The 27,278-nt window shown below is 44.8% G+C and overlaps 1 protein-coding gene across 1 annotated transcript; it reads left to right on the top strand.

Moving 5' to 3' along the window:
- Positions 1–476: 476 nt before the first annotated feature.
- On the top strand, positions 477–25,892 carry pcnx2 (pecanex 2). The gene is made up of 40 exons (XM_041947579.1): positions 477–629; positions 2,099–2,301; positions 3,366–3,483; positions 3,589–3,628; positions 5,326–5,858; positions 6,001–6,195; positions 7,274–7,747; positions 7,847–8,042; positions 8,973–9,123; positions 9,256–9,398; positions 9,721–9,799; positions 10,040–10,175; positions 11,249–11,391; positions 11,638–11,791; positions 12,042–12,074; positions 12,565–12,736; positions 12,914–13,024; positions 13,678–13,769; positions 14,128–14,237; positions 14,644–14,752; positions 15,354–15,446; positions 15,549–15,699; positions 16,367–16,508; positions 16,704–16,881; positions 17,670–17,778; positions 17,876–18,005; positions 18,717–18,775; positions 18,910–19,125; positions 19,210–19,463; positions 19,613–19,846; positions 20,251–20,354; positions 21,084–21,228; positions 21,995–22,225; positions 22,298–22,455; positions 22,649–22,765; positions 23,827–24,005; positions 24,144–24,310; positions 24,391–24,465; positions 24,980–25,156; positions 25,562–25,892. The coding sequence occupies exons 1-40, from the start codon at positions 477–479 to the stop codon at positions 25,733–25,735; spliced, it is 6,438 nt and encodes a 2,145-aa protein (XP_041803513.1). The 3' UTR covers positions 25,736–25,892.
- Positions 25,893–27,278: the final 1,386 nt, after the last annotated feature.

Genomic DNA, 27,278 nt, shown 5'->3' with positions numbered 1-27,278 from the left:
ATATTCGACACATACAATGAAGCCTGACTGTATGAGGCGTATTGTTTAGCCTGCAAACCGCTTGGCCGCCTTCGTGTGCACATAAACATTGAAGGTGGGATTCTGATAGGAATGGATGGAGAGGGAGGGGAGGCAGGGAGGGGGAGTGGGAAGGGAGGGGAAGCGGTCAGAGCTGCGCATCTGTACAGGCGGCTAGAGAGGAGAGGGAGAAGGAGAGAGACGATCAGGACGAGATGAGGACCGCGGCAGCAGCAATGGACGAATCGACATTGGGATGGGAAACGGCAGGCGAGAGGACGACACCGAGGAAGACCGATGAGGCATGAGAGAGGAGGCTCAGGATACGTGCTGCATCGCCCCAACATGGAGGCGTAGAGACAGTAGCGTAGCATGCATTAGAGGAGATCATTTCATTGTAGCCTAGCAGCATCATCCGTCCGTCCAACCTGAGCGGAGAGGAGGAGACCGGAGGAGAGATGGGCTCGCAGGTTGTGCAGACCCTGCGTCAGGGAGTCTGGGCATCCCTGACCGGGGGCTGGTACCACGACCCGGACCAGAACAAATTCAACAACTCCTGCCACCTCTATCTGTGGATATTTCTCCTGATGCTGCCCCTGTCTCTCCATCTGGTGAGTGTCTTTATGAGGGAACATGACGTTCAAGGCCGCGAAGGGGGTGTGAGGTGCGCACGGTATCTGTAGGTAACGTTTTTTTTTTTTTTTTCATTTGTCATGCGCCCTTTTATCCTTTCTCGGATCAGCGGAAGAACACCTTTCATTGTCTGGGTGCCACTGAGAGAAACACTAGGCCAGAGAAATCAGCACTGTCGCAGTATTTTTTCCTTGCATGCGGTGACGGAACGCATGGCTGCTCCTGGATGTGGCAGTGGGAGCGTCGGGAGGCGTGAAACTGTGGTTCACTCACATTTTCATGTCATGGCCTCTGAAATAGGTGCAACACAGGCTGCATGTCTATCCTGACTGGGGAACTTCCACATGGGATTTATTACAGCTGTTGTATGTATGTGGAGATAGAGTTGATGTGGAGGAAGAAAAACCCTTATGACAGGCGTAGCAGTCATACAGGATGTTGGCATAAAGGAAGCAAAGAGTCGCTGCTATAGGTCAAACACCTTGACCTTAACTGGGATTAAATATGAATGATGACACACAGTCAGGTCTCGTAAGTCTTCGAATTAATAGATGATAATGGCAACAACAGCCATGTGCCAATGACAGCTTTACTGTTATCACTACACCAACCAGTCTTATCCACATTAGATATTATATATTGCAGATTATGTGATTCCTACACACACACACACACACACACACACACACACACACACACACACACACACACACACACCTCTGCTTGTAATGAACCAGGGCCAAATTTGTGTCCAACACTTAAAATCAGCCGTCCATGAATGAGAGTTAGCAATGCAAAGTACCAGATTCTGCGGTGAGAGTGACAGCTCAGCCGTTTAAGAGCTTTGCCACTGAAGCTACATTAAAATGTTGTTGCAGACAGTTTTCGCAGTCTGTTTGAAAACACCCACCGCTTCCCCTGCAAAAACAACGCACACTTTCTGAGAGAGATGTTTCAAATTTCACGCTTATTAGCGTTTTATCTGAAGGTCACAACACAACACTCGGCGCAACGGTAACTGCTGGCAGAAAGTAGAGGAACAATCAAATATGAGCACAAATGACACAGAGCTACAGACTCAGACTGGGAATTTGCAGACTTTAATGAGTGTCTGTTTTCAACACAGCAAACCAGATATGACTCACATATCAGCATGATGCAGATTCTTTGTCTTTAGTCTTCCTGCTCTTTTTACCATTCCTCCCCTGGGGATCAATAAACTTCATTAATCCACCAGTTAATCAAATTAGATCTTCTAGTTCATTGAGCCTGTGATACACCCAGGGAGGTGTTGGCTGTGTGACCAAATAAGCTTTAAATTTTGCAGAATTTCATCTACATGCAATAAGATTAAAACGCTACAGTGTGAAGCATCAAACTCAAACGCTGCTCTTGTGGAGATTCTGTCGATTTGAATGTGCCCAATCTCTGCTTCTCCTCACCACAGGCCCTGCCCCCTACCACCATGGCTTTGAGCATCTACTGCACCTCCATCACTGTCTTCTTCATCCTCATCAAGATGGCCAACTACCGGCTGCACCTGATGTTCGACGAGGGCGAGGCGGTGGTCCGCAGCAGCCTGTCTGACCTCAGCAAGGCTCCGGAGAAGAAAAGCAACGCCTCGGACTCCTGCCTGCCCGCCAGCATCAGGTGAACCCCCCCACACACATGCATTTATAATCCTGGATCAAAATGAAGTAGTTACAAAATCCCTGCACAAGACTACAGATGTGATCTCACCTTCACGGCTGTATCGGAGGCCATTCGGGGAGATATTCAGTATATATATACACTCAAAGAACTGGCAGTTTTGCTGCTTGTGCCTCGAGATGCTCCCCTGCTAGATTAGTCATTACAAAATCTAGGCCGGAGGGCTAAATCCCTAATGATACAACTCAATTATTAACATGAAATTGTACATTTAGGCCCGAAACCTTCTTTTAGGATAATGCCATTAAACTAAGTATGAGCGTAAGAGTGTCTCACCATGCTCGACATCCTCGTTTTATTACCATTTTTAGCCTCCTCTTTCTCCCTCCATGTGTCTGTTTTTCCCAGTCCTCAGTCTCTTTGAGATCTGATTGGTTTCGTGATCAAGTGTCTCAGAGTGGGATACAGACTCTTTCCACTTCATCTCAAAAGACTCCGTACAGCTTTGGTGAATGAGAGAGCTAATGAGGGGAGGTCAGCGATCTTCAGTCCGCCACTCCGCTCTGACACACTCGATCCGCCCGGAGACTCATAAAAGGAAACACATCACTTCCTGTTCCCTGTGTGACTCCGTTTCTTTAGATTCCTTTTTAATCTCTGAGGTGCCTGTAGGGAGATGGCAGAGCGAGTCCTGGCACAATTATTTTTAGCACATCAGTGTACATCAGCTTATTTTAGTGTTCAAAACATGAGCGACTGAAAATGAATGTCAGATGATTTCTTCTGAATAAGTATTGATAAATGGACTTCCATTTAATTTCACTGCTGTCTCTTGCCTGTTGTTTCATTTGATATATGTTTTCATTTATGCTGTTTTTATTCCTATTTATTCATTTGATTATCTTTACTCCCTCCGTGCTCTTGTCCTTTGGCCTTATACTCTTTTTATCTGCTTTGTCTGGATTAATCTCCTTTTGTAAAACACTTTAAAACATTGTTAAGAAAAGTTCCATGTAAATTAGGTTCATTATTGTTATTATTATTGCTGTTTTTTTGTCCATTAGGAAGAGCAGTACAGTCCCAGACAGTGTTGCCATGACGATGTTGGCTAGGAAGCGTCCCAGTCCGGTGATCCAGGTGACAGTGAAACAGACTGAGACCGACCCAGGACTGATTGGGGTGGTGAGTGGCAATAAAAAGACGGATTCCTGCCAATGTGGACGCACAGAGTCGACCCACATTGGGTCCTAATTTTAATCACGTGTCTCTGAATTCTCCTCCATGCAGGACTGCTCGAAGTCAGACGAAGGGGCGAAGACGCTGGAAGGTGCTGATCTTTGTCTGGGTTACAGATGGGTTGCTGTTAAAGGAAAAATCAGCTTTATCAGCTGAGAGCAAAATTAACTTACCAGCAGTTAAGAGCTTCATATGTGTTTTCCTTTAATCTGTCACCCATCTTTAGGTGCCTAATTGCTACCAAGACTGCATGTTCCATTTTAAAATAATTAACTAATACTTCTTGTGAGATTACCTATTAAACAGCTGTGCTGGTTACATGATATAAACAAGCGGTAAAGATGCGTAATGTGATGCATTCTTTAATACAGGGATAGAAGGTCTGGGTCTGTCTGGCTGAATGTTTGCTCAGACTAAATTCAAACGTTTCTTTGAACATATTTTTATGCAGCTTGCTTCACAGACAGATAGCGGTTCAGCTGTTATTCTGTTGAGCAATTACACAGCCAACGGATCTGTTAGGAAAGTACATAAAAAGAAAATAGAAAAAAAAATTCTTAGATAATCCCTCTATATCACCCTCACCCACCCAATTAAAATATTACAAAGGTGTAAAATGAAGTCTTCTAATTTCAAGCTTTGAGGCACTTAATTAGGGGATCAGATTGAGAGAACTTGTTTTCTGAAGCGTACCAAATCTTCTCTAAACGTGGGGTATTAATTGCCTCGCCACATTTTAAGCTTGATACAGTAGTTTTCTTGCGATATGTGAGTGTTAAAGGTTTTAGCTGAGATGAGGGAATAACACATAATGAGCTTCTGAGCTGCAGTAAGGTTCACCATTGATTCAACAGAGCTGAGCTTGATCAGCAAAGGATCTGGTTCTGGATCAGAGGTGATGAGGAGCAGACGGGTTGAGGTTCAGAAACACATGCAAATACTATGTCTTAAAGTGTGGAAGAAACACCAGGACACATTTTCTATTTTACTGATTGATTTGAATTTCAAAGTTTGTCCACTGGCGTTCTCTATAACCTGCAGAAATACTTCCATCAGCCGGGCACCAAGCTGAAACAAATGAACTGTACATTAAGCAGTTTTTATCTTTCAAGGTGACCTCCTGGTGATTCTGTGAGATGCTAAAAAGGACAGTACAGCTGAGAGAGGACAAGATGTAGGAGCTGCAACGCAACATTTAACCACAGATCATCACAGATTAACCTCTCGTTACCGTAGCTACTGAGGCCTTGCATGCAATTTGGGGAAACAAGTGTTCTGTGTAGTTTATTGTCAGAATCTGCCTGAGCTGGAAACCAGCTCTGTTCCTCTTCCCTAATGCACTTGATATCTCCTTAGACAATGTGGATAGACAGCTTCCTTCTCTGCAAACACATCATTGTTGTAAATGAGCTCAGACGAGCGCAGCACTAGCAGCCAGCCAACAAGACCAGCTGACTGCTTCCAGTAAACGTATGACCTAATGCACTGGCGATTAGTCAGAATAAAGTCAGCCTATTGAAAGAAAGGAATATAAACAGTAAATATTGTGCATACTGCATTAAATGGGTGGTTGCATAATTGTAACAAAAGTGTTTCTGTTTTTAATAGCAGTATGATTTAGTCTACTATTAAAAACAATACTGCTATAGACAATAGTGTGAATTTTGTGTGTTGTCACTGCAGCCAAATAAGAGACTGCAAAATTTCCATGGCAGGAATAATAAAATTAGAGCAGCTTTATTAATAATCACCATTTAAATCAACAATCTGTATTTCATTTCATTGCAGGACAGGGTGAGAGTGCTACAGAGGAGAGGCCTGTGGAGGGAGGCCTGCACCCAAGCCCAGAACCTTCCCCAGATGACCTCTCCAGCCCTAATCCCGACCAGGCCGCCCCCCTGCTGCAGGCCCAGCAGAGGCCCCCATCCCAGGCTGAAAGAGAAGAGATGCGGCCTGGATCTGCCAGTGGGACAGGGAAAATGGATGCAGAAATAATCGAAACCGCTGCTGTGAAAGAAGGAGTGGACATTCAGAGCTGTTTGACGGGGACGGGCAGAGAGCAATCAGAGCAGGAACGGACAACAGAGAGAGACTCGGAGAAAGAGCAGGAGAGAATAGAGGAGGAGAAAGACTGCGAGGATAAAGAAGCAGCAGACATGGAGACAGCCGATGAAGGTCTGCCTCCCTCCAAGGGAAGTGAAGATGAGAGCGAGGAGGAGAGTGAGGAGCAAAAAGAGCCACCAGATGCCAATAATAACTCACTGGAGGCTCCCCAGGACCGCCAGGAGGATTTTGTCGACGTCCCTGAACCTCCTGCACAGGTAGACCTCGCTGATACAGAAACAGGAGCGAGTTGTTATGTTTGGGAGGCTCGAATTTAAATGACATCTTAACAGAAAGCAATGAAACTATCATTGTGATCATTTTGTACATCATGATTCGACTCTTCTCTCCGCTGCTCAGGCTGAGCCGGTGGAGGAGACGTACTGCTCTGATGAGATCGAAGTGGTTCTGGTAGACAACTCCGGCCCCGGGCCCGTGCCGGCTCACCTGGACGACAGTGACACAGTCAAGATCATCATCACCATGAGCTGTGACCCTCAGACCGCTGCTCAGCTGGAGGAGAGCGTCAAGCAGAGCCTTCTGGAGAATGCACAGGTAGGAACCATTGTGGACTCAGCACCCAGTTTTCCCATTTATTCCCCCTTTCAGTATTGTTATGGCTGCTATGTTGCGCAGCCCTATATATAATGTTTACATTACAGTCAGATATTTAAAACCCAAGATGAGTGTTTTTATGGCTGAATCATCCCGCCAATGCAAATGTTCCACATGTACTTTTTCAAATTTTTAGCACATTTCCAAACATATTTGGTGTCTGTAAACTTCAACATCAGTACAGTTTTCATAAATGTCTTGTGGTTTTGGCCTTCAGCTCAGTGTGACCCTCAAGCAGGTCAGTGGGGTTTGATAGGCTGGCTTCATGGTCTGTATTTTCTATAACGGGTGTTCTTCATCATGACACAGAGTCTGCGAGAGGATAAAGCATACAGTGAGTTGGGAATTTATTCATCAAGTCTCCATGAGCCCACTACCAGACTAGATGAATGGCAGAATTAGCAGCATTAAATAGTCCAGATGTCTTTGTAATGCACCTGGTACTGTAAGTTTGCCAGTCTGTCGTGTCTGGGAAATCTGCCTTCAAATCTGCCCACGCTGCAGTGTTGAGTCTACAATGACAACCCATAGTAACCATGCAGGAGAAATTAGCACGCCTGCCCTGATGTTTAAGCTCATGTCACTATGGCTGCTGCTCGCGTTGCTCAATGTGTTGTTATCAGAGCCTGCAGCAGGATTATTGGGAGGGGGGGTGCAATAATCCAGGCCTCCTACAAGTGCTGACTGTAGCCTAGAGCCTTACAGATATATAGCTGTAATAAAAATAACAGAAAGGAATAGCCAAGTAACATTTCTGCGAAACATGGCCAGTCCAAAAGCAAGTGGCTTGATCCCTCGAAGGTCCCTGTTGGCTGATTCTGGCCAATCATATCGTGCTGAGTTCCAAACTTTTTTTAATTTACAAATATTGGATTACTATGCCGCTAACTACTCCAATAAATTATGTTGATTTTTATCAGGCAGCAGCCGGAGGGGAGGGGACAAGATGCAGCGGGGCACATCTGGAGAATACAGTGTGTGTGTGTGTGTGTGTTAGACACCTTTTTGTGTGTCCTAGGCTCAGAAGGATGCAGGAGAGTGTCACATCAAGATCCCCGTCATCACCTTCGACTCCCCTGAGGAGGAGAAGCAAGAGGTGGAAGAGGCAGAAGGAGCGACTGGCTCAGAGGACGACCTCACCCTGAAACGGACAACAAGCCAAAGTGAAGAGTTTCACCTGTGTAGAGAAACAACCAGTTCAGAGTTCACCACACTGGAGTGTCCAGATCCAGACCAGGAACATGTTGGTCTGCAGACTAACGACAACACGCCGAGCCCACAGCTGACAAATGATAACAGCTCATCGGGCATCGATGTCCACTCCCACCCTGATGACACAGATCCTCTGGATCCTAATGTGGATTCACAAGGTTTCCTGCGTCTGCCGCCAGCTTTGGCCCGTTATGGGCCCGGGGGAAGGACTCACATCCGCGGGTTGAGCATGGACAGTGGGAAAGATGCCGTGCTGCTTTCAGACCGCTCACATAACACAGTATGTCGGCAGTTCAGCTCTGCTTCTGTTTCTCTGTTCATTCTAGTTGTCTCCATCCACCTGTCCATGCATACATATAAACATGTGTCTCTTTATCAGGCCACAATGACCAGTTCCAAGTCAGATCTGGAAGCGAAGGAGGGCCAGATTCCCAATGAATCCAACTTCTTGGAGTTTGTATCCTTGCTGGGGTCCCTCAGCACCAGAGCAGGAGGGGCCAGCACACAGGAAGACGAGGGGCCAGAACGCAAAGAGGAAGTAGGAGCTGCAGAGGAAGGTGAATCTCAGCAAGAGGGTTTGTTCCTTTACCTCCACCCCCTTCATCTACATGTTTTATATGGTCAGAGTTAATGCAGTCGTTTATCTATAAGTGCATACGTGATTGCAGCGTCAGCTTCAGTTTATGAGTCACAATAAATTACTTCAGATATAAAAGGTTTAAGCTCCATACTAATACTAATCTAGATATGTTATCACAATACATTAAATTTAAAAACTGTTCAGTTCAAATTATGAGGGTGTTTTTAACCCGTAGGCTACTAGGATGCTAATGTTGACCCGGAGGTTGCACAGTTGCTCAGTTGGTGTGCATGAAGCAGCACTGCATTAATTGAGCATTGCCTTTTAAAGCTATTATGAAGCTAATAGCTAATATAGATAATATGATCAACGTGTTGTGAAACAGTTGCATTAACATTCATCTGGAGTTATGTGTCCGGTCATCTGATCCAGTCCCGTCTTCACCTTCCTCTTAACTCCTCAGAGAAAGATTTGCCTATTAGCTTGCTAAATGCTCCACTGCATGAGAGTTTTTTCTTTCCCTGCTGAGAGAGATGAGGTTGCACAAAGAAAAAAAACAAGACAATGAGACAATAAAAGTCCCCGTCGAGCTGAGGTGAGCTGCAGTCAGGTGGTCATTTCTGTGGGCTCATCACTCTGAGCAATTAACTCCACCTTGAATTGAGGAATGAGCTCACAGTGAGTGCCACGCTGACCTAATGAAGACGAACAGTACTACTGACCTCAGACTCGCCAGTTCCTGTTCCCTCCCACTCACTTCCTCTCTGTTCAATCCGTTTGTTACACAAAAATATTGATTAGTGCAGATTTAAAAACATAAAAGGGGAAACATTTTAAAGGTAGCATATGAATCAGGGCTTTACATTTAATTGTAACTGTTTCTGCTAATTTAACCACAATGCATTTGAATTTGATGTGTTTGCAGAGAGTCTGAAGGCGACTTCCAGACCAGATGAGACGATAGCAGAGACCAACACGAACAACAAACCAGAGAGACCCAAACCACCCACCAGTCTGCCTACCGACACACTGCAGGCTTTACCACCCACACAAATCCCAATAGTCTCCCCTGACAGGTACCATGCCTCTGCACTCACACGCTACACTAAAAATATGCACGCAGTTGTATTCACTCTGACACACAAACATACAGAATATGAACTTGTAGACCTCCGGGGTCTCCAGCTGATTGTGTCTCCTGTCTGCAGTCCACAGACGGACAGAGAGAAGGATCCAGACTATGATTCCCTGCCTTCACAGACCTCTCAGTCAGAGAGCTCCATGCTGCAGGTCATCTGCAGGCCAGAGGCTACAAACAAGGAAGAGGCCTACACCTTTCATACTGTACACAGTAAGCAAGTCTGAGGACTCTGTTTGTGCTGCGACGGTCTGATAATGTTCTGATCTTTTCAGCAAATACACAGAATGTGCAGGAGGCTCTGCCAGCAGCTGATGGCTTCACTTTTTAAACAGCTCAAAAAGCTGCTAGATTAAATGACAGTTTTCTGGAACGGCTCCAAGATGTTCAGCTGTTCAGTTATAGTTCAGTCTCAGTCTGTCTGTAATGGTAAAAAGAAAAAGAATCGCACATGATAAATTTAACTCCTCATCAGCTGCATGTCAGTTATAGCGCATTGCTTCTCCTTAGAGAAACTGTCCGTGTGTCTCACCAGGAGACAGACCTCGTAAGCTGTATGCAGAGAGAGCGCTCAACCTGCCGCTAGGAGCAGAGCTCATCACTGGCAACATGTGGTACTGCTGTCAAATCCTTACTTCACCCTCTTTGCATCTCTTCTTTTACCTGCAACAACTTATCTTTTTCTGCCTGGTTTTGATTTCTGTTCTTCCTTTTCCTGCTTTGTCAATTTGCATGTTCTCTTCCATCTTACCTTATTGCCTTTTTCTACCTTTTCTTCCTAAACTATCATCACTACCTGTCTAATCATTCTGCACATTAAAATCAAACTGTTATATGTGTGTGTTTGTCTTCAGTGACCTGCTGTCAACCTCTTCAAACTCAGAGTGCCAGGACGGCCTGGGAGGCGGTCACGCTGACTGCCCTTTCCAGCGACGCATCATCCCCGCACACAGGCTCCGGCCTCGAAGAACGCACCCTGAGATCTTCCAGGTGACTTGTCCTTTTTCATCCTGCAAACCGATAGAGTCCATGTGTTACTAAACCTTATGTAAAGTTATACATACGCATGGGAATATGGAGTGACGGGTTTCCAAATGGCCGTAAAGCTGTTATTTAACAGAACCCTGTGGGGTTTTGCACAGGCAGGTGACATGATAGCCATGTCTCTGTTTCACCGATCGACTCGGTGGTGGTAACGTGCCAAGAGGTGTAGCAGTGTGCCAACAAAGGAGTGAACAGGAAAACTGTTAGCAAGCAAACGTGGATGTAAACAGTGGAGGTTTCAAATTCTTACTACTTAATAATACTTAAAACGGGTTTGTTAGACCTCAAGGATCCACATGATGTGTTTTTGTGGGAATCAGTAAATGTGTTTACCAAAAGAAATTCAAACAGGGATTCATAAAAGATTTGGCAAATTAATAAATGAACCCATTAAATAAAAAGGTTGAATTAAAGAAAATATACAAATAAATAACAACTTTAAATAGTTGCAGTTAATCTGTGAATAGGTCAAAGTATACAGTCTGTAAAAATAGTATAATTCACACTTCAATTTAAAAAATGCAGATTTTAATCTCAGGAAGTGAAAATGATTTTTTTCTGACTTTGCCTCTCTACTCGTTGACGTCTCGGAGCCGGGTGGTGAAGTGTTGCCACGGCGAGTTCCCAGAGGGTGACATAAATGATAATCAACCAAGTGGTAAATCGGCTTAGTGTTTTCTTTCCGTCAAACTGTATGACAGAAAAAATATGAGTCATTGCTGCTGTTTGAACCAGTCGCCAAATGATCGGCCCTGCATTAGTCCACATGGCTGCTGGATGCAGAGCAGCAGGGGCGACATAAGCTGCCCGGATCAGCCGCCGAAGCTGAAACAACACAGACTCTTTGCTGAACCGTTCACGCGCCGCTCTGTGTTCTGTGCGCTCATCATCATCCCGACTGGGTTTTCAGTTATCCTACGTGGGAAATCACGTAGATAGAAAACATCCGACTCTTTTTGTTTCCTGTGTCGCTGCAGTCGAATTCACGTCAGTGCAAATGATTTGTGTTTTTGCGTCAGGAAGAGGACTCTTTGGACGACTCGTCAGAGACGTCCACTCAGGAGAAACCCACCAGGAAGATTTACTACAAACTCAAGCTTTTTCCAGGGAGGTGGATCAACATTTTGTACGACCGACTCACCCTGCTTGCCCTTTTGGACAGGTAATACACAAACAGCCCGCCTGCAGACTGTTTCCACTGATGTTCCCACACGTTTGGAAGTCCCCCTTTGGTCAATTTAGTCCTTTTATGCTTTACTTTCTCCATTTTGATTAGTGTCTGCTGAGCAGCAGTTCAATCTCTTAATCTCAGTCTGTCCTACACTTCATGATAGACTGTAAGCTACTGAATGCACCACTATGACCCACATATGCCTTTGCTGCGGCTTTGTGCTGTTTTTTTGTATAGAAACCAGGATGTTCTGGAGAATCTAGTTGCAGTCTTCATGGCCTTCCTGGTTTCCTTCCTGGGTTTTGTGCTTCTCAACCACGGCTGCTTCAAGGACTTCTGGGTGTTCCAGTTCTGTCTGGTCATCGCCAGCTGCCAGTATTCCTTACTGAAGGTAAAAAGATAAAGAAATATTCAAACCTCTGTGGAGGGTAGTGGATAATGCCTAAACTTGTCCAGCCTCTGAACGTACCTGAATCTGAACCTGAGGAATGAGCTCACCGTGTTTACCGCGGTGGCTCAGGTTTGCCAGTTCCTGTTCGGTCCCACTCACTTCCTCTCTGCTGAGGAAGTCACAATACTATTTTCAACTGTTTACGTACAAACGCTGATTCGATATTGGCTCCTGTGGTTTTGTTTTCCAGAGTGTTCAACCAGATGCAGCTTCACCAACACACGTGAGTTTAATGTTCCTTTGTCACTGAGGAAATATCACAGAGTAAAGACAAAACAAACTTCTTGAAAACAATCATGTTGGTTACATGAAAATTACTAGTATCTGGGAAACGTATACATTCACAATGCCCCTGTTGGTTGTTTCTCTTAACTGATGCATGTTGTCAGTCTCGCTGTGAATATAAAAACCCTTTCCATATTATTAATTTTGCTGTGTTTCGACCGATGCACCAGCAATATGGCTACAGAGATACGACCTCTTTAAAGGCTGTTAGTTGTGTCATGTTACTGTAAAAACACATTAAGATTGATTCAACCAAATATGACCCAACATTGTGGCAGTGTTTGTAATTGTATTTCCATCCAATGTTGGTGTTATCTTGCAGTAAATAACATATTGAATTGCTGTGTTTGAAGCTGTGCTCTTTTATCAAACATCCTAGCCCCTGTGTGTGTGTGTGTGTGTGTGTGTGTGTGCTTGCACGTCTCCAGGGCCACAACCAGCTGGTGGCCTACAGCCGAGCGGCCTACTTCTGCATCTTCTGTGCTCTGATCTGGCTGCTGGAGCAGCTGCTGAGGAGGAAGGACCTGCCCGTCTCCACCCTGTACGGCGTCACCATCGTCTGCCACGACGCTCTGCACTTCATACGCGACCTGCTAGTGGGTAGGGATGAATACCGTCCCAGACACTGGGAGAGACACACACACACACACACACGTAGCCCTCAAACCGAGCTTTGTTCAGACAGTCCTGCAGCTGCTAGCACACAGTTGTTCACATTACAGAGTAATGTCCGTGAGAGATGCTTACAGATGTCTTTTTGTTTGCTGCATAAAACAGGTTTTACCTACTGCTTCCCAATCACCTTCCTGGTGGGCCTTTTCCCTCAGATCAACACCTTCACCATCTACCTGCTGGAGCAGATTGACATGCACGTTTTTGGAGGGACAGGTTGGCAAAGCTGTTTCTAATCTTTTGATGTCAGTGATGCTTGTGTTCACAAATCCAGATCCTAGATGGATGTTTTTTCAGTTTTTACTGTAATCCGTCATTTCTGGATGCATCTGTGGATTTACGCTTCTGGTTTGATGCCTGTGTGTGTAATCTGTTTAATATGTATTTAATGGTCAAAGCCCCTGAAATAACATATATAACACACAACAACGAGTATCTTTAGTTATTATTCGTTAAGAGTTTAACATTCAAAAGCTCAGCTAACCTGCTTGTTCCAGTCTATGTGGGTGTGGTTTGACCAGATTTGATTGACAGTGATCAACCCTTATCAGATTTGGATTCAAATATGTGCTAAATCATGATTGGCGCATGGAAATATGTGCCATCATCTTTCTCCGACTGAGTCCAGTAAGACAAGCTGAGAGAAGATTTCTCATGCAAAATGTCCAAAATAGCTTAAAGCTGATTGTGAAAATATCTTTTCAGAGCCTTTAAGTAACGGTGAACCTTCTTAGTGATTTAAAAGCCATTAAACTTCAGTTTTATGGCAAAGTTTTATGCCAAAGCCGAGCATGTACTGATGTAAAGACTTCAGTACATGCTTGGCTTTGTTTCTCATCTATTTTCACCCTCTAATTTGTGTGTCTCAGCTGCTACGAGTCTCATCTCTGCAGTCTACAGCATCCTCCGCAGTCTGATCGCTCTGTCTCTGCTCTACGGTTTCTGCTTCGGTGCTCTCAAGGTACAAATTAACTGCATATAAAACAAAACAGAGCTTAGGTAGGCGATGCGAGTATTGCCCTTTCTGCCCTTCGCTCCTCTTCGTCCTCAGTGTTTTGAATTTGTGCTTGTGGTTGTCCTCCTGGCTGTAGGAATAGAAGATGGGGAGTCCAGTTGTAAATAATGTGCAGCCAGGGAGTTTCACTGATGGAACTAAGTCGAGCTGCAGCAAAATACAAAGTGTTGTTTGTCATGCTTTAAAAGTGGCTACAACGCAGCTGTGGGAAGACGTTTTACAGCGAGAAGATCCACAAGCAGCAGGTTCTGGTTTTAAATGTGCAGGACGACGCTGGTTCACGTGTGTCTGTGTGTGGTTGCAGGAGCCGTGGGACGAGCAGCACACCCCAGCTCTGTTCTCGGGTTTCTGTGGCCTGTTGGTGGTCTTCTCCTACCACCTCAGCCGACAGAGCAGTGACCCCTCCGTGCTGCTGTGAGTGTCAGTGCGCGTGTTTGCATGCACACGCTTAGTTCTCTGTGATAGTTTTGGAATGAAAGATGCATGAGGTGCATGAAAAAAGAGCTGAATTCCTCAAGGTGAGGAAGTGAGAGCAGATGGTGGATGTTTGTGCTCTGCCTCTGATAACAAATGCTCGAGTCGTTTTCACCCAAGCTGAAAATAATCTTCATGAACAATATTTGTCATTTTTGCTCAAGTAGTTTTATTTCAAGTTGAATAAAGATAATGTAATAAAAGAGGCACATTAATTTTTCATAAATCATGCAAAATACATGAAATCTGAAGTATTGTACACTGAAAACCTAAATTTAATGTGTTTTTTAAGCAAAGAATGAATTAGATTTTTTTAAATGTTCACATTTTCTTAAAACGTTTACAGATCTCTGATTAAGTCAAAGGTGATGCCCGCTTTGGTGGAGAGTGAGGAAGAAGAGGAGGAAGACACAGAGAGTAAAGACCCACTGCCTGAGAAACTGCAGAGCTCTATGGTAACTAAAGATCAATGCATAGAAATAAACTAATGTCATGTAGGTTTATTTGATCAGTGATGTTTTCAGAGGAAGATGATGAGTTCAGGTTATTATCAGCTGCTGTGCAATATATAGCTCTGTGAAAGCACAAACACACATTTCCACTGTTAATTTGACCCCTCTGAGCATTAATCAAACAGGCTTTTATTGTTTTGAATTGCAGCAGCCCAGAGCTATATTAGCTCGTCAGCTCACAGTAATTATCATAAAATCAATACTCATCCGCTCTGTGCACCCGAGTCGTGGAATTCACTCACGCTGTATGAGGGTCTTAAAGACAGTGTTGCTTGCCGGATAATAAAACAATGTTTGCTGTCGATCATTGTGTGTGACAACAGGGAATTGTGCATCAGAGAAAACAAGCCTCCTGCTGCCTTTTACAGTATTAATGAGGATTGTGAAGCTCAAGCTGCTGCGTCTTTGATCTCCAAAAACTGAGGGCTCAGAACGATTAGACAGAAATAATCTCACACGTAAATGAGCCTGACAAAACCGATGCGTTTTCATTCAGTGTGGATTACTAATGACTGCAGCTCTCCCTCCCTCTTGTGCTCTGCAGAAGGAGATTCTGCTGTCGGATGTGGTCGTGTGCTCCGTTGCCTACATCCTAACCTTCGCCATCACCGCGAGTACTGTGTTTCTGTCTCTCAGGGTGAGATCCTCAGTCCTGCCCCCCTTCCACATGCTGAATTTGACTTTTGATCACATTTTGTAAGAATACTAAGTGTTTCATTTTACACCAACTTGCCTCCAGCCCTTTGTGACCATCGTGCTGTACGCTCTGGCGGGGACGGTGGGGTTTGTAACCCACTATCTGATCCCCCAGCTGAGGAAGCATCACCCTTGGTTGTGGATCTCCCATCCGGTCCTCAAGACCAAAGAGTACCACCAGTTTGAACCCAGAGGTCAGCATACCTACTGTCTGTTAATGATAATAAACCCCTGGATCAGACCAGGGCCATGCAGTTCTCTAAGAGTATAATTTGGCTACTAGAGAATATTTAGAAATGTCTGCATCTGATTCCAGATCTGCATGCTATGAAAGTCGTCATAGGAACAGTAATGCAGATTTGACGGAGGTGGTCCAGACCAAACTACTTAATGGATTACCATGAAATTTGGTGCAAATATTTATGGTCCCCTGAGGATGAATCCTAATGACTCTGGTGATCCTGTTAACTTCCCTGTAGCACCACCAGCAAGTCAAAATCTTCACTTCTCCAGTGAAATATCTAGTAAAGCTAATGACATTCTCATCAGCCTCAGCTCTACTCTGCACTTTAGTGCGAATAACCAAACATTAGCATGCTAACAAGCTAATATTAGCATTTAGCACTGCTGTGTCTAGTACAGCCTCACATAGATGCTAGCATGGCTGCAGACTCGTAGTCTTGCTGGAGGACACAGTTTTTTGAAAAGTCTGAAATCTTTTAAGTATCTGTGTGAATATTATCAATGTGACTTCCCTTCCTGGAGAGTGACTGAATAACAACAAAAAAACATGAAACCTTGAACCTGTTGAAAGCTGTGATTCTGACTGCTTGTGCTTCGTTTTTCTCGCCTGCCTCGCAGAGGACGCTGTTCTGATGTGGTTTGAGCGACTGTACGTGGGGCTCCTGTGCTTTGAGAAGTACGTGGTGTACCCCGCCATCGTGCTGAGCGCGCTCACTAACGACGGCTTCGCCCTCAGTCACCGCAAGAAGCTGGGAATCCAGTGAGTGGAGCCACAAAACGCACACTTATCATTTCTATTAGGGCTGAACAATAAGCAACAAAAGTCATGCTACCACTATTCTGACAGAATACCGTACTAATATCGAACATCACATTGTGATACGATTTTAGCAGAAATTATAATTTAGCATTTCATTTTCTCTAAAAACATCTGAACTCTTGTTTGTGCCTCCAGCTGCGACGTCCTCCTGACGACCGTTGCTGGGCTGAAACTCCTGCGTTCATCCTTCTGCGACCCCAGCTTCCAGTTCCTCACTCTGCTCTTCACGCTCGTCTTTTTCCACTTTGACTGCCCGCACGCCTCCGAGAGCTTCCTGCTGGACTTCTTCATCATGTCGATTGTCTTCCACAAGGTGAGAGAACAGGCTTTTTATGATATCTGGAGAATGTGTGTGTGTGTGTAAGCCAGTATGCTGTGGAGGCGGATGCATTGGTGTGCATTGCGCATCCTAGAAAGATCGTTTCAAAGAAAGATGCATTCAGAGACACGTGATGATAAATGGATACAGACACCAAGAGATACTCAGACGTAAAAGCAAACATAACGTTCACAGAGAAACAAAAAGACACAAACAAAACTCAACAAACACTCGCTTGTAGCTTGAAACTCCTCCAATTTTAAATTTAACACATGACTTGGGTGATGTCATAATGATGTCAACGATGTTATCTGGCGTCTGACATGAGATTATACATTTTAAACAGAGAGTCAGTGTTACAAACTGGAGGTGTGACGTTTGTAAGATGTATGCAGTTACCAGTCAGGGAGGAAGTAACAAAATGCATTGTGGGAATCCAGCATTTTTGGAGTTTGACCCATGTTAAGGACAAAAATACAGGATGTCTCAGCCTCAGACCCCTTAATGTCAACTGTGTCCCACTGTGAGCTGATTGAAAGCAACAGAAACATATTTTCTTATAACTTTGAATGGTTTTCTGACGATTATTATTATTATTTTTTAAATGTTTCTGTAGGAAAACATGAACATTTTCATCTGAACTTGTTTTCTTTTGTTTGAATCTTACATACAGAACAGGATGCATTAATTTTATATTCCTGAGGACTTATTAATACTTGTATTGAGGTGGAGGAATGTAATAAATATCACTTCATGTTTCAAAGATTCTTCTGTTCTTTCAGATGCGTGAGCTGTTGCTGAAGCTCCATTTCATCCTGGTTTACATCGCTCCCTGGCAGATCGCCTGGGGCAGCGCTTTCCACGCCTTCGCTCAGCCGTTCGCTGTGCCTCGTATCCTTTCTCTTAGACCTTTATGTGTGTGTGTGTGTGTCGGAGAGGCCATTACTATCTGCTGTACTTTCCTTCACTGGTGTGTGTGTGTGTTCAGACTCAGCCATGCTGCTGCTCCAGACTCTGCTCACCACCGTCTTCTACACCCCGCTGGCTCCCTTCCTGGGCAGCGCCATCTTCATTTCCTCGTATCCGCGGCCCATCAAGTTCTGGGAGCGAAACTACAAGTAAGAGTTAATGAGTTAATCGCACTAACAAGTGTTGTTAGCCAGGCTGATAGCATTGAGCTCCACTGTCGTACAAAAAAACATTAAAAACACATAAGTGAGCTGCACCACTGCACTGGCAGACATGTCCCTTTATTGCTGTGAACGTGGGCACTGTAGTTTATTTAGTTTACATTGTGAGTGTCCTCCTTTTGAGCTGAGCTAGGCAGATTAGCAGACAGACGCCCTCCTCCTCACCCCCTTGACAAGAAGCAGCCTGTGATTATATTTGGACGATGTCGTCTGCATGAGAACTGGAGCGTCAGTCAGACGCAGGCGTTTTGCAGTAGTTGTGCAGTTTGTCGATGTGACCAGCGAGACAACAACAAATGAACAACATGCACAACAATAGTGAAGTCCTAAAATATGTTTCAAGTTTGTCAGCTGCTGTGGAGGCAATCATTTTTATATTTCACGATGGTGATACAGTCCACAGACGGTTTCTAGAAGCTATATTGTCTGTACGAGCAGTTTTCATCCTGTTTTTTTGTATTTGAAATAGATTTTGATTGACGCAAAATGACATGTGAGCTGTTGTCCTATCAGCTGCAACATTTTACTCAGCCTGTTTGACTTGACAGACACTTAGGAATGTTTTATCACCACAGTGCGAACGGTCCCTTCTGACTCGACAGTCTCAACATAATGGTTTTTGCCTCCTGTCCCTTGCAGCACAAAACGAATTGACAACTCAAACAGCAGACTGGTGTCCCAAGTGGACAAGGAGACAGGTGAGTTCTGTCTAACTGACGTCAGTTACAGGCTGGAACTTTTTTTCCTGTCCTCTCAAAGAGTCACAGTCATTGGAGACCTTCACTGTGTCCATGTCTTGACTGTACGATTTCCCGCTGTCCTTCTCTGGCAGGGTGTGACGATAGCAACCTAAACTCCATCTTCTACGAGTACCTGACTCGCTCGCTGCAGCATTCACTTTGTGGCGACCTCATGCTGGGCCGATGGGGCAACTACAGCGCCGGAGACTGCTTCATTCTGGCTTCTGACTACCTCAATGCCCTGGTCCACCTCATCGAGATCGGCAATGGGTTGGTGACTTTCCAGCTGAGGGGTCTGGAGTTCAGAGGTACAGTCTGACTGCCTGCTTTCCATCCCCTCTGAATGTACGCTAAGCTAACTCGCCGCCTGACTGATCCCCTCCATCTCTCAGGTACGTACTGCCAGCAGCGAGAGGTGGAGGCCATCACCGAGGGCGTGGAGGAAGACGATGCGTGCTGCTGCTGCGAGCCGGGTCACTTGCCCCACATGCTGTCGTGCAATGCGGCCTTCAACCTGCGCTGGCTGGCCTGGGAGGTGATGGCCACCAAGTACCTGCTGGAGGGCTACAGCATCAGTGAGAACAACGCCGCCACGATGCTGCAAGTGTACGATCTGCGAAAGCTCCTCATCACCTACTACCTGAAGGTACGTTTAATCTGCATTATCTGTGTTTGCATCACTGCGCACGTCTTTCGTTTCTTCTGGTTTTTACAGGAACCGCCTCAGACGTGGTCAGCAGCTGAAACACACACACATTTATCATTTGCTTTCCTTTCCTCCCCCTCTCCTGTCAGAGTATCATCTACTACCTGATCCACTCCCCCAAACTCTCCACCTGGCTCAAGGACGCCGCCGTGCAGGAGGCGCTGCAGTCCTACACCAAGTGGCACCACATCGAGCGCGACCCTCAGGTCTTCAGCGTGAAGATCGACGAAGACTACGTGCACTGCCTGCAGGGGGTGACGCGCGCCAGCTTCTGCAACGTCTACCTGGAGTGGATCCAGTACTGTGCTGGGAAGATGGAGACGGTACATCGCTTTAATGTTTTCTATCAAATGTTGTTATGAGCAGCTGTTTATCATGGCTGCAACTCAGAATTTATCTTCATTATCGATTTAGTCTTTAAAGTGTTGGAAAATTGTTAGAAAATGCCCAGCAAAATATCCCAGAGCTGAAGTTGACGTGTTTAAATTGCTTTACTGTCATAGAAGGCTAAGAAAACCAGCAAACCAGTGAGTGTTCTTTCATTTAAAAAAAAAAAAAAAACTTCTATTATATATTGACCATAAATATTTTGTCTAAATCATGCTTATCGAGTGACTATTTTTAGTCACAAATCAAGAACAAAACAACATTTTCTCACCATGAATGCAGAATCTGGACTTATCCTTGTCTCTCTTCATGTTTGTCTTCGTCTTTGTCTTGTGTCCAGCCTGTGGACAGTGACGAAGACTCTCATTTGGTGACTCTGTGCTACGCTCTCTCCGTCCTGGGGAGGAGGTCCCTCGGCACGGCTTCACACAACATGTCCAACAGGTAAACCAAAACCAGAGAGCGACGCAAATCACTCTCTGAATTGAGTCGATTGGGAGGTCATGCTCTCGCCCCTGTTTGACAGCTACGGGTGAATGTTAAATGTTAAAACAAATGATGAGACACGAGGTCAGAAAGAGACTCAGCAACGTCAGTCATGCAGTTTATATGTAGCCCTCAATCCAAAGACCATTTTCTTTTTTAGTAGACAGATTGTAAAACCCTCTGAGGCAGATGTGTGATTTTGGGATTCATAGAAAAAATGAATTTATCTCACTTGAATTTGGTGAATAATTGAATGAATAATTAAAACCACCTACATTTAATGAAGAAACACCAAGAAAATAACAATGTACCTCTGAAATTGTAACACTCACATGTAATTTTTTTAAAATGACAGTAAAATGTAATCCAGCTAGTCTATTAATAGGTGTGCTGTTTCTACATTCAGGGTTACATTCAGTAAAAGCTTGCTTTCATGTTATCAATAGAAATGCAAAAATTACACATAAATATACAGTTTGACTCGTTGCAATTGTGCTGAAAATACATTTTTACCTGCGGTTTGATGGTTGCTCCAGAAGGGGGCGTCAGCAGCTAAATCTATAACCATGCACATCAGTCACTGCTCTCATGGTGTTTTTGTGTAGTTTATATTCTAAAATACGTCTTTCTCTCGTTGTGTTTTATCCTGTTTTTCCCCCTCACACGTCCCTGCCCTCCACCACAAAGTCTGGAATCATTTCTGTACGGTTTCAACACCCTGTTTAAAGGCGACTTCCGCATCGCCACCAAAGACGAGTGGGTTTTTGCTGATCTGGACCTCCTGCAGAAGGTGGTGGCTCCTGCAGTCAGAATGAGCCTCAAGCTGCATCAGGTAGCGTCTGCTGTGTGTGTTTGTGTGTGTCCTGATGTCTTTGCCTTTGTGCTGATGTCTCCTCTCCTGCTATGAGACATCTACTTTGTTTTTAACTGCAGTTCAGGACAGTTTTAAGAGCATTTTCACTAATTCTACTCTGCTGTTAATAGTATCATGTAAAGTATCTAAATACAAACCCCTAGTACTGTCCTTAAATACAATTTAGACGTACTTGTACTACAATTTAGAGTCAAATGTTGTACTTTTTATTCCACTGGGTTTATTTGATCATTTTAGTTATGAGCTACTTTGCAGACTGAGGTTAAAATTGCAGAACAGAATCCACAAATCAATGATGATGTTTAATTACTGGTTAAAATAAGACTTTATTGATCCCTGGAGGTAAATTTACAAGCTACCCAGTTATATATAAATTGAAATTAGCTCCATGTTTACCAGTTGCAGCATAAAAGTGATGTGCACATTAATGCATCAATATTACAAGTCAATCTTAAAATATCCATTATTTTGAAATAGGCCATTCTGCATAATGAGTACTTTTGGTGCTTTAAGTGTATTTTGATGCTAATAATTTTGCACTCTTACCTAAAATTTTGAATGCAGGACCTTTACGTGTAAGACAGTATATTTATACCCTGTCATATTGGTACTGTGCCTTATTAAGTAAAGTAAGTAACAGATCTGACCACCACCACATGCTCTGGAAGTCATTTTCCTAAAATCTGATCGAATCTGATCCATCATGCCTCTCCCGCCCTTTCAGGATCACTTCACCTGCCTGGAGGAGACCGAGGAGGCATCCATCTTGTACAAAGCAATCACAAACTACCGCAGCAGCCTGGTCATCTGCCACGAGAGTGACCCCGCCTGGCGGAAGGCGGTGCTGTCCAGCCGCGACACGCTGCTCACACTGAGGCACATGATCGACGACGGCACGGATGAGTACAAGATCATCATGCTGTACAAACGCCACCTCAGCTTCAAGGTCATCAAGGTAAGGCGGCTGAAGGTGTCGGCGGCTGTAACACAGCTCCAGGTGCAGGAAGTGAAACCTCTCTCTCTGCAGATCAATAAGGAGTGCGTGCGAGGTCTGTGGGCGGGCCAGCAGCAGGAGTTGGTGTTTTTACGGAACCGAAACCCGGAACGTGGCAGCATCCAGAACTCGAAGCAAGCGCTGAGGAACATGGTGAACTCGTCCTGCGACCAGCCGCTGGGCTACCCCATGTACGTGTCATTCACTGCTACGCCGCCACATCGTCAAGAGCAGATGTGTAGAGCATGGCAGTAACATCACGAGGTTTTAGGATTGAATTTAAAGCTTGCATTAATGACTGAGGGATTTAACTTCCTTATCTCTACAGTTTTGTCTGTTTGCAGGTGTCCCTTGTTGCTGACATTTATTTTATTCTTTTTCAAGGTATGTGTCACCATTAACAACATCGTATGCAGGAACACACCGTACGCTCCGCAGCATTGGAGGAGGGGCTTTAAGCCTGGACGTCATCCGGTCCTGGCTCTGCTCTAAATGGTTACGGTCAGTTGAGAACAAATCATTATTTCTGCATATTCACAAAACTATTGTGACGCCTCAGTGCCGCCTTTTCCTCCTTGCCTCCTCAGCAAACTCTCCCTGCGACTGTGCTCCTCAGTTAACCGTCTTCACATGCTGAAAAAAAAAAACTCCCTCGACATTTCTTATTTAGTCCGGTCTGTAAAAAGACGATGCTGTGGGCTCAGTTCCTGGAGCAACTGTCACTCTCTGAGGGTCCTTGAGTAAGATGCAAACTTACAGTAAGAACTTCTTATGATCATGTAGCCTCAGAGGCCACATGTGATCAGATGTAGATGTATCAGGCCAGACAGACCATGACACTGTTGCAAGGTGGTAAGATGATGTGCATCGGACAAAAAGTTGTGATGGTCCATGAGATGATGGTAACTTCACTTACTGAGCTGGTTGTGTTTGGTGTAAATCACTCTGGGTAATGAGCAAACTGCAGTGTAACGCTCCGGCCGCCTGCTGAGTGAGTGCTTCTCTGTGGATTTACAGGTATTGATTTAGTGCAGGTCAGTCCTGGGGGGAGACAACTTAATGTAGTCTTAAATACATGTACGGGAACACTTGAGCGGAGGCCTTCCCTCCCTCTATCCTCTTTTTCTTTCTCAGTCCCTCTGTTAAACATTACCTTCGTCGTGCCTCTCTCTTAAGCTTCTTAGCTGGCTGAGTTTTCCTTTCAGATTAGATTAGATTGCTAATCCCGTTCCATCGGCCTTGATGTGAAGGTGCCGTCTTAATTTCACTAAGTAGCGGAGGAGCCAAGGAGACTGGTCGTGCCTCGTCAGCCAGAACACACTTAACTAATTTAAGGGGAAGACTGCACTAGCGTGTGTCACATATGCTAGCACAGTTACGTAACATCTCTCTCTCGCGCTGAGTGTGAGTTTATGTGTGTGTGTGTGTGGGTGCTTAACCAGCTGGAATAGTCAAGGCTTGATACATTTTTTATGGCCCTTTGCCAGTTTGTGTCCCTTGCACTGATGTATGACATGAATAAATAAATCACAGCCCTGTGTGTGTGTGTGTTCATTCTGCAGGGTGCGTAAGGACAACCTGACCAGCTGTAACAGTGGTGTAAACATGGAAGACGTGGACTGCGGTGCCGGCGGTTCGTCCTCGCTGAGCCACAACCGCCCGTCCTCCGTCACATCCAACAGCCTGAGCCTCTACCAGCAAAGAGCCAGGACGACACACAGCCACAGACACCACAACGCAGGTACACACAGACGCACACACACATTTCATTTCATCAGCCTCGACACAAGCAAAATACTTGTATGTGCTTTTATTTTCCATTCAATTACAAACACATGTATTTCTATGTGTGTTTGCATGTTCATGTGTGCTTCTGCAGCCAGGAGAGAGTACCGCAGTCGGTCAGTTCAGCCTCAGAGTCAGCGCCCCCCCGTCAGCAGCCAATCAGGGCCCATCCTTGACTCGGGCTCCACCCACGGCCTTGTCCAGCGTCTGTCGAACAGTCAGCTGTCTTTTAACACGTCCATAGCCTCTATTTTCTCCCAGGTATACACACACACATACATACATTGCTGTTTAATTTAATAAGAGAATAAATCAGCAAGAGGATCTCTCTCCGTCTTCAGGTCCCTCGCCTCTCAGGAGCCGGCGGGATCAGCTCGCAGCTCCAGGCAGCGCAGCATCAGCAGCGCTCCAGCCAGGTATGAGCGGTGACGTGTGATTTTCTACAAACAAATAAAAACTATGGCTGGAAACTGGACATGTACACGTACATCTGGCCTTTTGACAAATCTTCTTTTCAGTTTTATAGCAGTTAGCACCCAGAAGTGTTGCATTACTGGCAGCTGCTGCTCTGTTCCTTGCCCCATCTATTGCCATGGCATGTGTGTGACTGGTGAAAATCACTAGCAGCACCTATTTGTGAAAGAATCTTTAAAACGACTGAAATTAGATGTATAAAAAGTTCAGGGGCCACATAAAAACACTGTGTGCAACATATTCAAATTAAAGTAGATTTAGGGAAAACATGCCTTACATGCCAAATGCTTCCAAGTAGCCAAATCTTTGCTCAGAATAGCTTTAAATGGAGCGCCTGATAATAATAATTGTTTGTGCATGAGTATATTTGTGCGCTATTTGTGCTCCCATGTACCATCTTCATGTTTATTGTACCGCAAGGACTGCATTTTCTTCCTTTGTGGTGCCTCGGCCCAGGTCTCCTCGTCTTCGTCCACTCTCAGCCTGCTGTTTGGGAAGCGTAGTTTCTCCAGCGGCTTGGTGATCTCTGGGCTGTCCGCTGCCGAAGGGGGCAACACCACGGATACGCAGTCGTCGTCCAGCGTCAACATCGCCATGGGGCCCTCGCACAGGTCCAGCAGCAGGGCCACGCAGGTAGAGAGCAGATCAACACTGATAAACATTGTCCTGTTCAATTTAGAGGTGCATTTCTGATCCCTCAGGACAAAATGTACATTTTACTCTTACTGCTGGTAAAATACTCTAAGTATAATATGTTACTTGTTCCATCCACCACTTTTAATTGTGAGGTGTAATCAATGTTGTAGCCTCTAGGGGTCACTGGTGGAGTTTCAGACTTAAAAGAGTCTGAAAAATGTCACATGGTCAATGTCAAATTTGTTGTAGAACAGAGAAGATAAGATGGGAAGAGTTTTAGTCGGCCACTGTGGGAAGGGCTTTCTGTTCACTGGACTTGGGATGCCACATGCTTTGAGTAAAGTCCAGGCTTTAACAGACTATCGCTCCAATGTGCCTCCTCTACCTCCCTGTCTTTCTCAGTGGACGTCAGAGCCATACGAGAGTATAGACGCGACCTATTCCAACGCCAGCATCACGGTGAAAGACGGCGTGCAGTCAGGTGACCGAGGCTGCAGCCAGGGATTAGACAAGACCCAGGAGGACTCAGCTTCTGCCTCAACAGCTCCAGAGGCGACGGATCAAAAGACCGTCTGAGGGAGAGAGAACACACACACACATGCACATGCACATACACACCCATATGAGAGTGCTCACACACATGCCCATATACAGAGAGGACTGTATGAAAAGTAACACAAACACACATCCATACAGACGATTGTATGAGAGCACCCATGCACACCAACCGGCCTCCTCCTCTGTCCTCAGCATGTGGTCTCACCCTGTTGTCTGAATGTAAACAAGTCTGAAAACATGATCTTGGATCCGGTTGATGAAATAAAGACGTTTTTAAATGAGGCTGCCTCTTTGTCCCTCTGCTCTGGTTTGTGGTAAACAGGTTCTGTCTAAATGTGTGTGTTATGATGGGAGGTCCATAATTATGTCGGTGTTATTGTTACTTTGATTTCTGGACAGTTTTGGGTTCATCAGGGCACCACAGAAGAAGTTAACCTGCGTGGTTTGCCAAATGCCAAACATCCCCATCGCTTTGGGGAAGATTTTAGATTGGAACATTTCACATTAAATCCTCCTGTATTGCTTCAAATGGTACAAATCAAAGTCTCCAATGCAGTTTCTGGCAATGTGTACTAAACAATGCAGTTTATGTTAGCACTTTCCAAGAACTTTCCATAATTATGCTGTTTGAGACCAGCATGTGATCCTTGAGACCTTTTGGCCTCCAGTCAGGATTCTCATGTCCTCATCTCCTCTAAACACATCTCCCCATGACGGGAGAAAGAGTTGAGTACTACTTGACTGTACATAATTTAATACCCAAATCAACTCCTACAGCCCTGCAGAGCTAGGCCTGGGGTTTTAGCTGACTGCGAAAAATTTCTGATTAAAAACTATTTAGATTTTATGAGCTTTTAGTATTTTTAGACTCAGTTTGTTTAAATTTGACAAATGAATAAAGCTTTCCTCCCCTGAAATTTAGCGTGTGAAGAAAGCTTTGAAACACAATTTTGACCTTCAGTTGGGAAGTAAAATTTACAGAAAGCATAAACGAATGGAGGTAAAATATGAAAAAGTCAGTTGTTTTCTGGAGGTGATGAAGGTGTGTTGGTGGAATCCTGACTTTGGCCCTCAAATGAACTTGTAACAGGGCAGTTCAGTGACTAAATGCGTGCCACTGATAACAAAATGTCTTTTGTTGACAATGGCAGGGCCGTGCTTTGAGCTAAATGCTAAGGTCAGTGTGCACCACGTGGTAGTCATCTTATCACTTATCACTTATTAACGCTTAATGCAAAATTCCCATCAGCTGAGGCTAATGGGATTTAGCCTTTGGCAGTTTTTGACATGATGGAGCTACATGAGGATTTAAGGTTGCTGCAATTCATCCAGAGGTGAATGTTTGAACCACATTTAAAGATGATTTCATCCGAAATTTCCTGAGAGGTTTCACGAAAAACCACGAATGTCAACCACATGGTGGGTTGACAAGAAAAGTCAGTAATACACATCATTTGGAAAGCATGAATGTCTGTACAAAATGTGCCAGTCAGTCAAGTAGATATTGAGATATGTGACTGGATAAGTGATGGCTTTGACATGCTGAGGGCACGAGGGGAAA

This window comes from Chelmon rostratus, chromosome 11, assembly GCF_017976325.1.
Source record: "Chelmon rostratus isolate fCheRos1 chromosome 11, fCheRos1.pri, whole genome shotgun sequence".
Lineage (NCBI taxonomy): Eukaryota > Metazoa > Chordata > Actinopteri > Chaetodontiformes > Chaetodontidae > Chelmon > Chelmon rostratus.
This window is presented reverse-complemented; position numbering and strand designations above follow the sequence as displayed.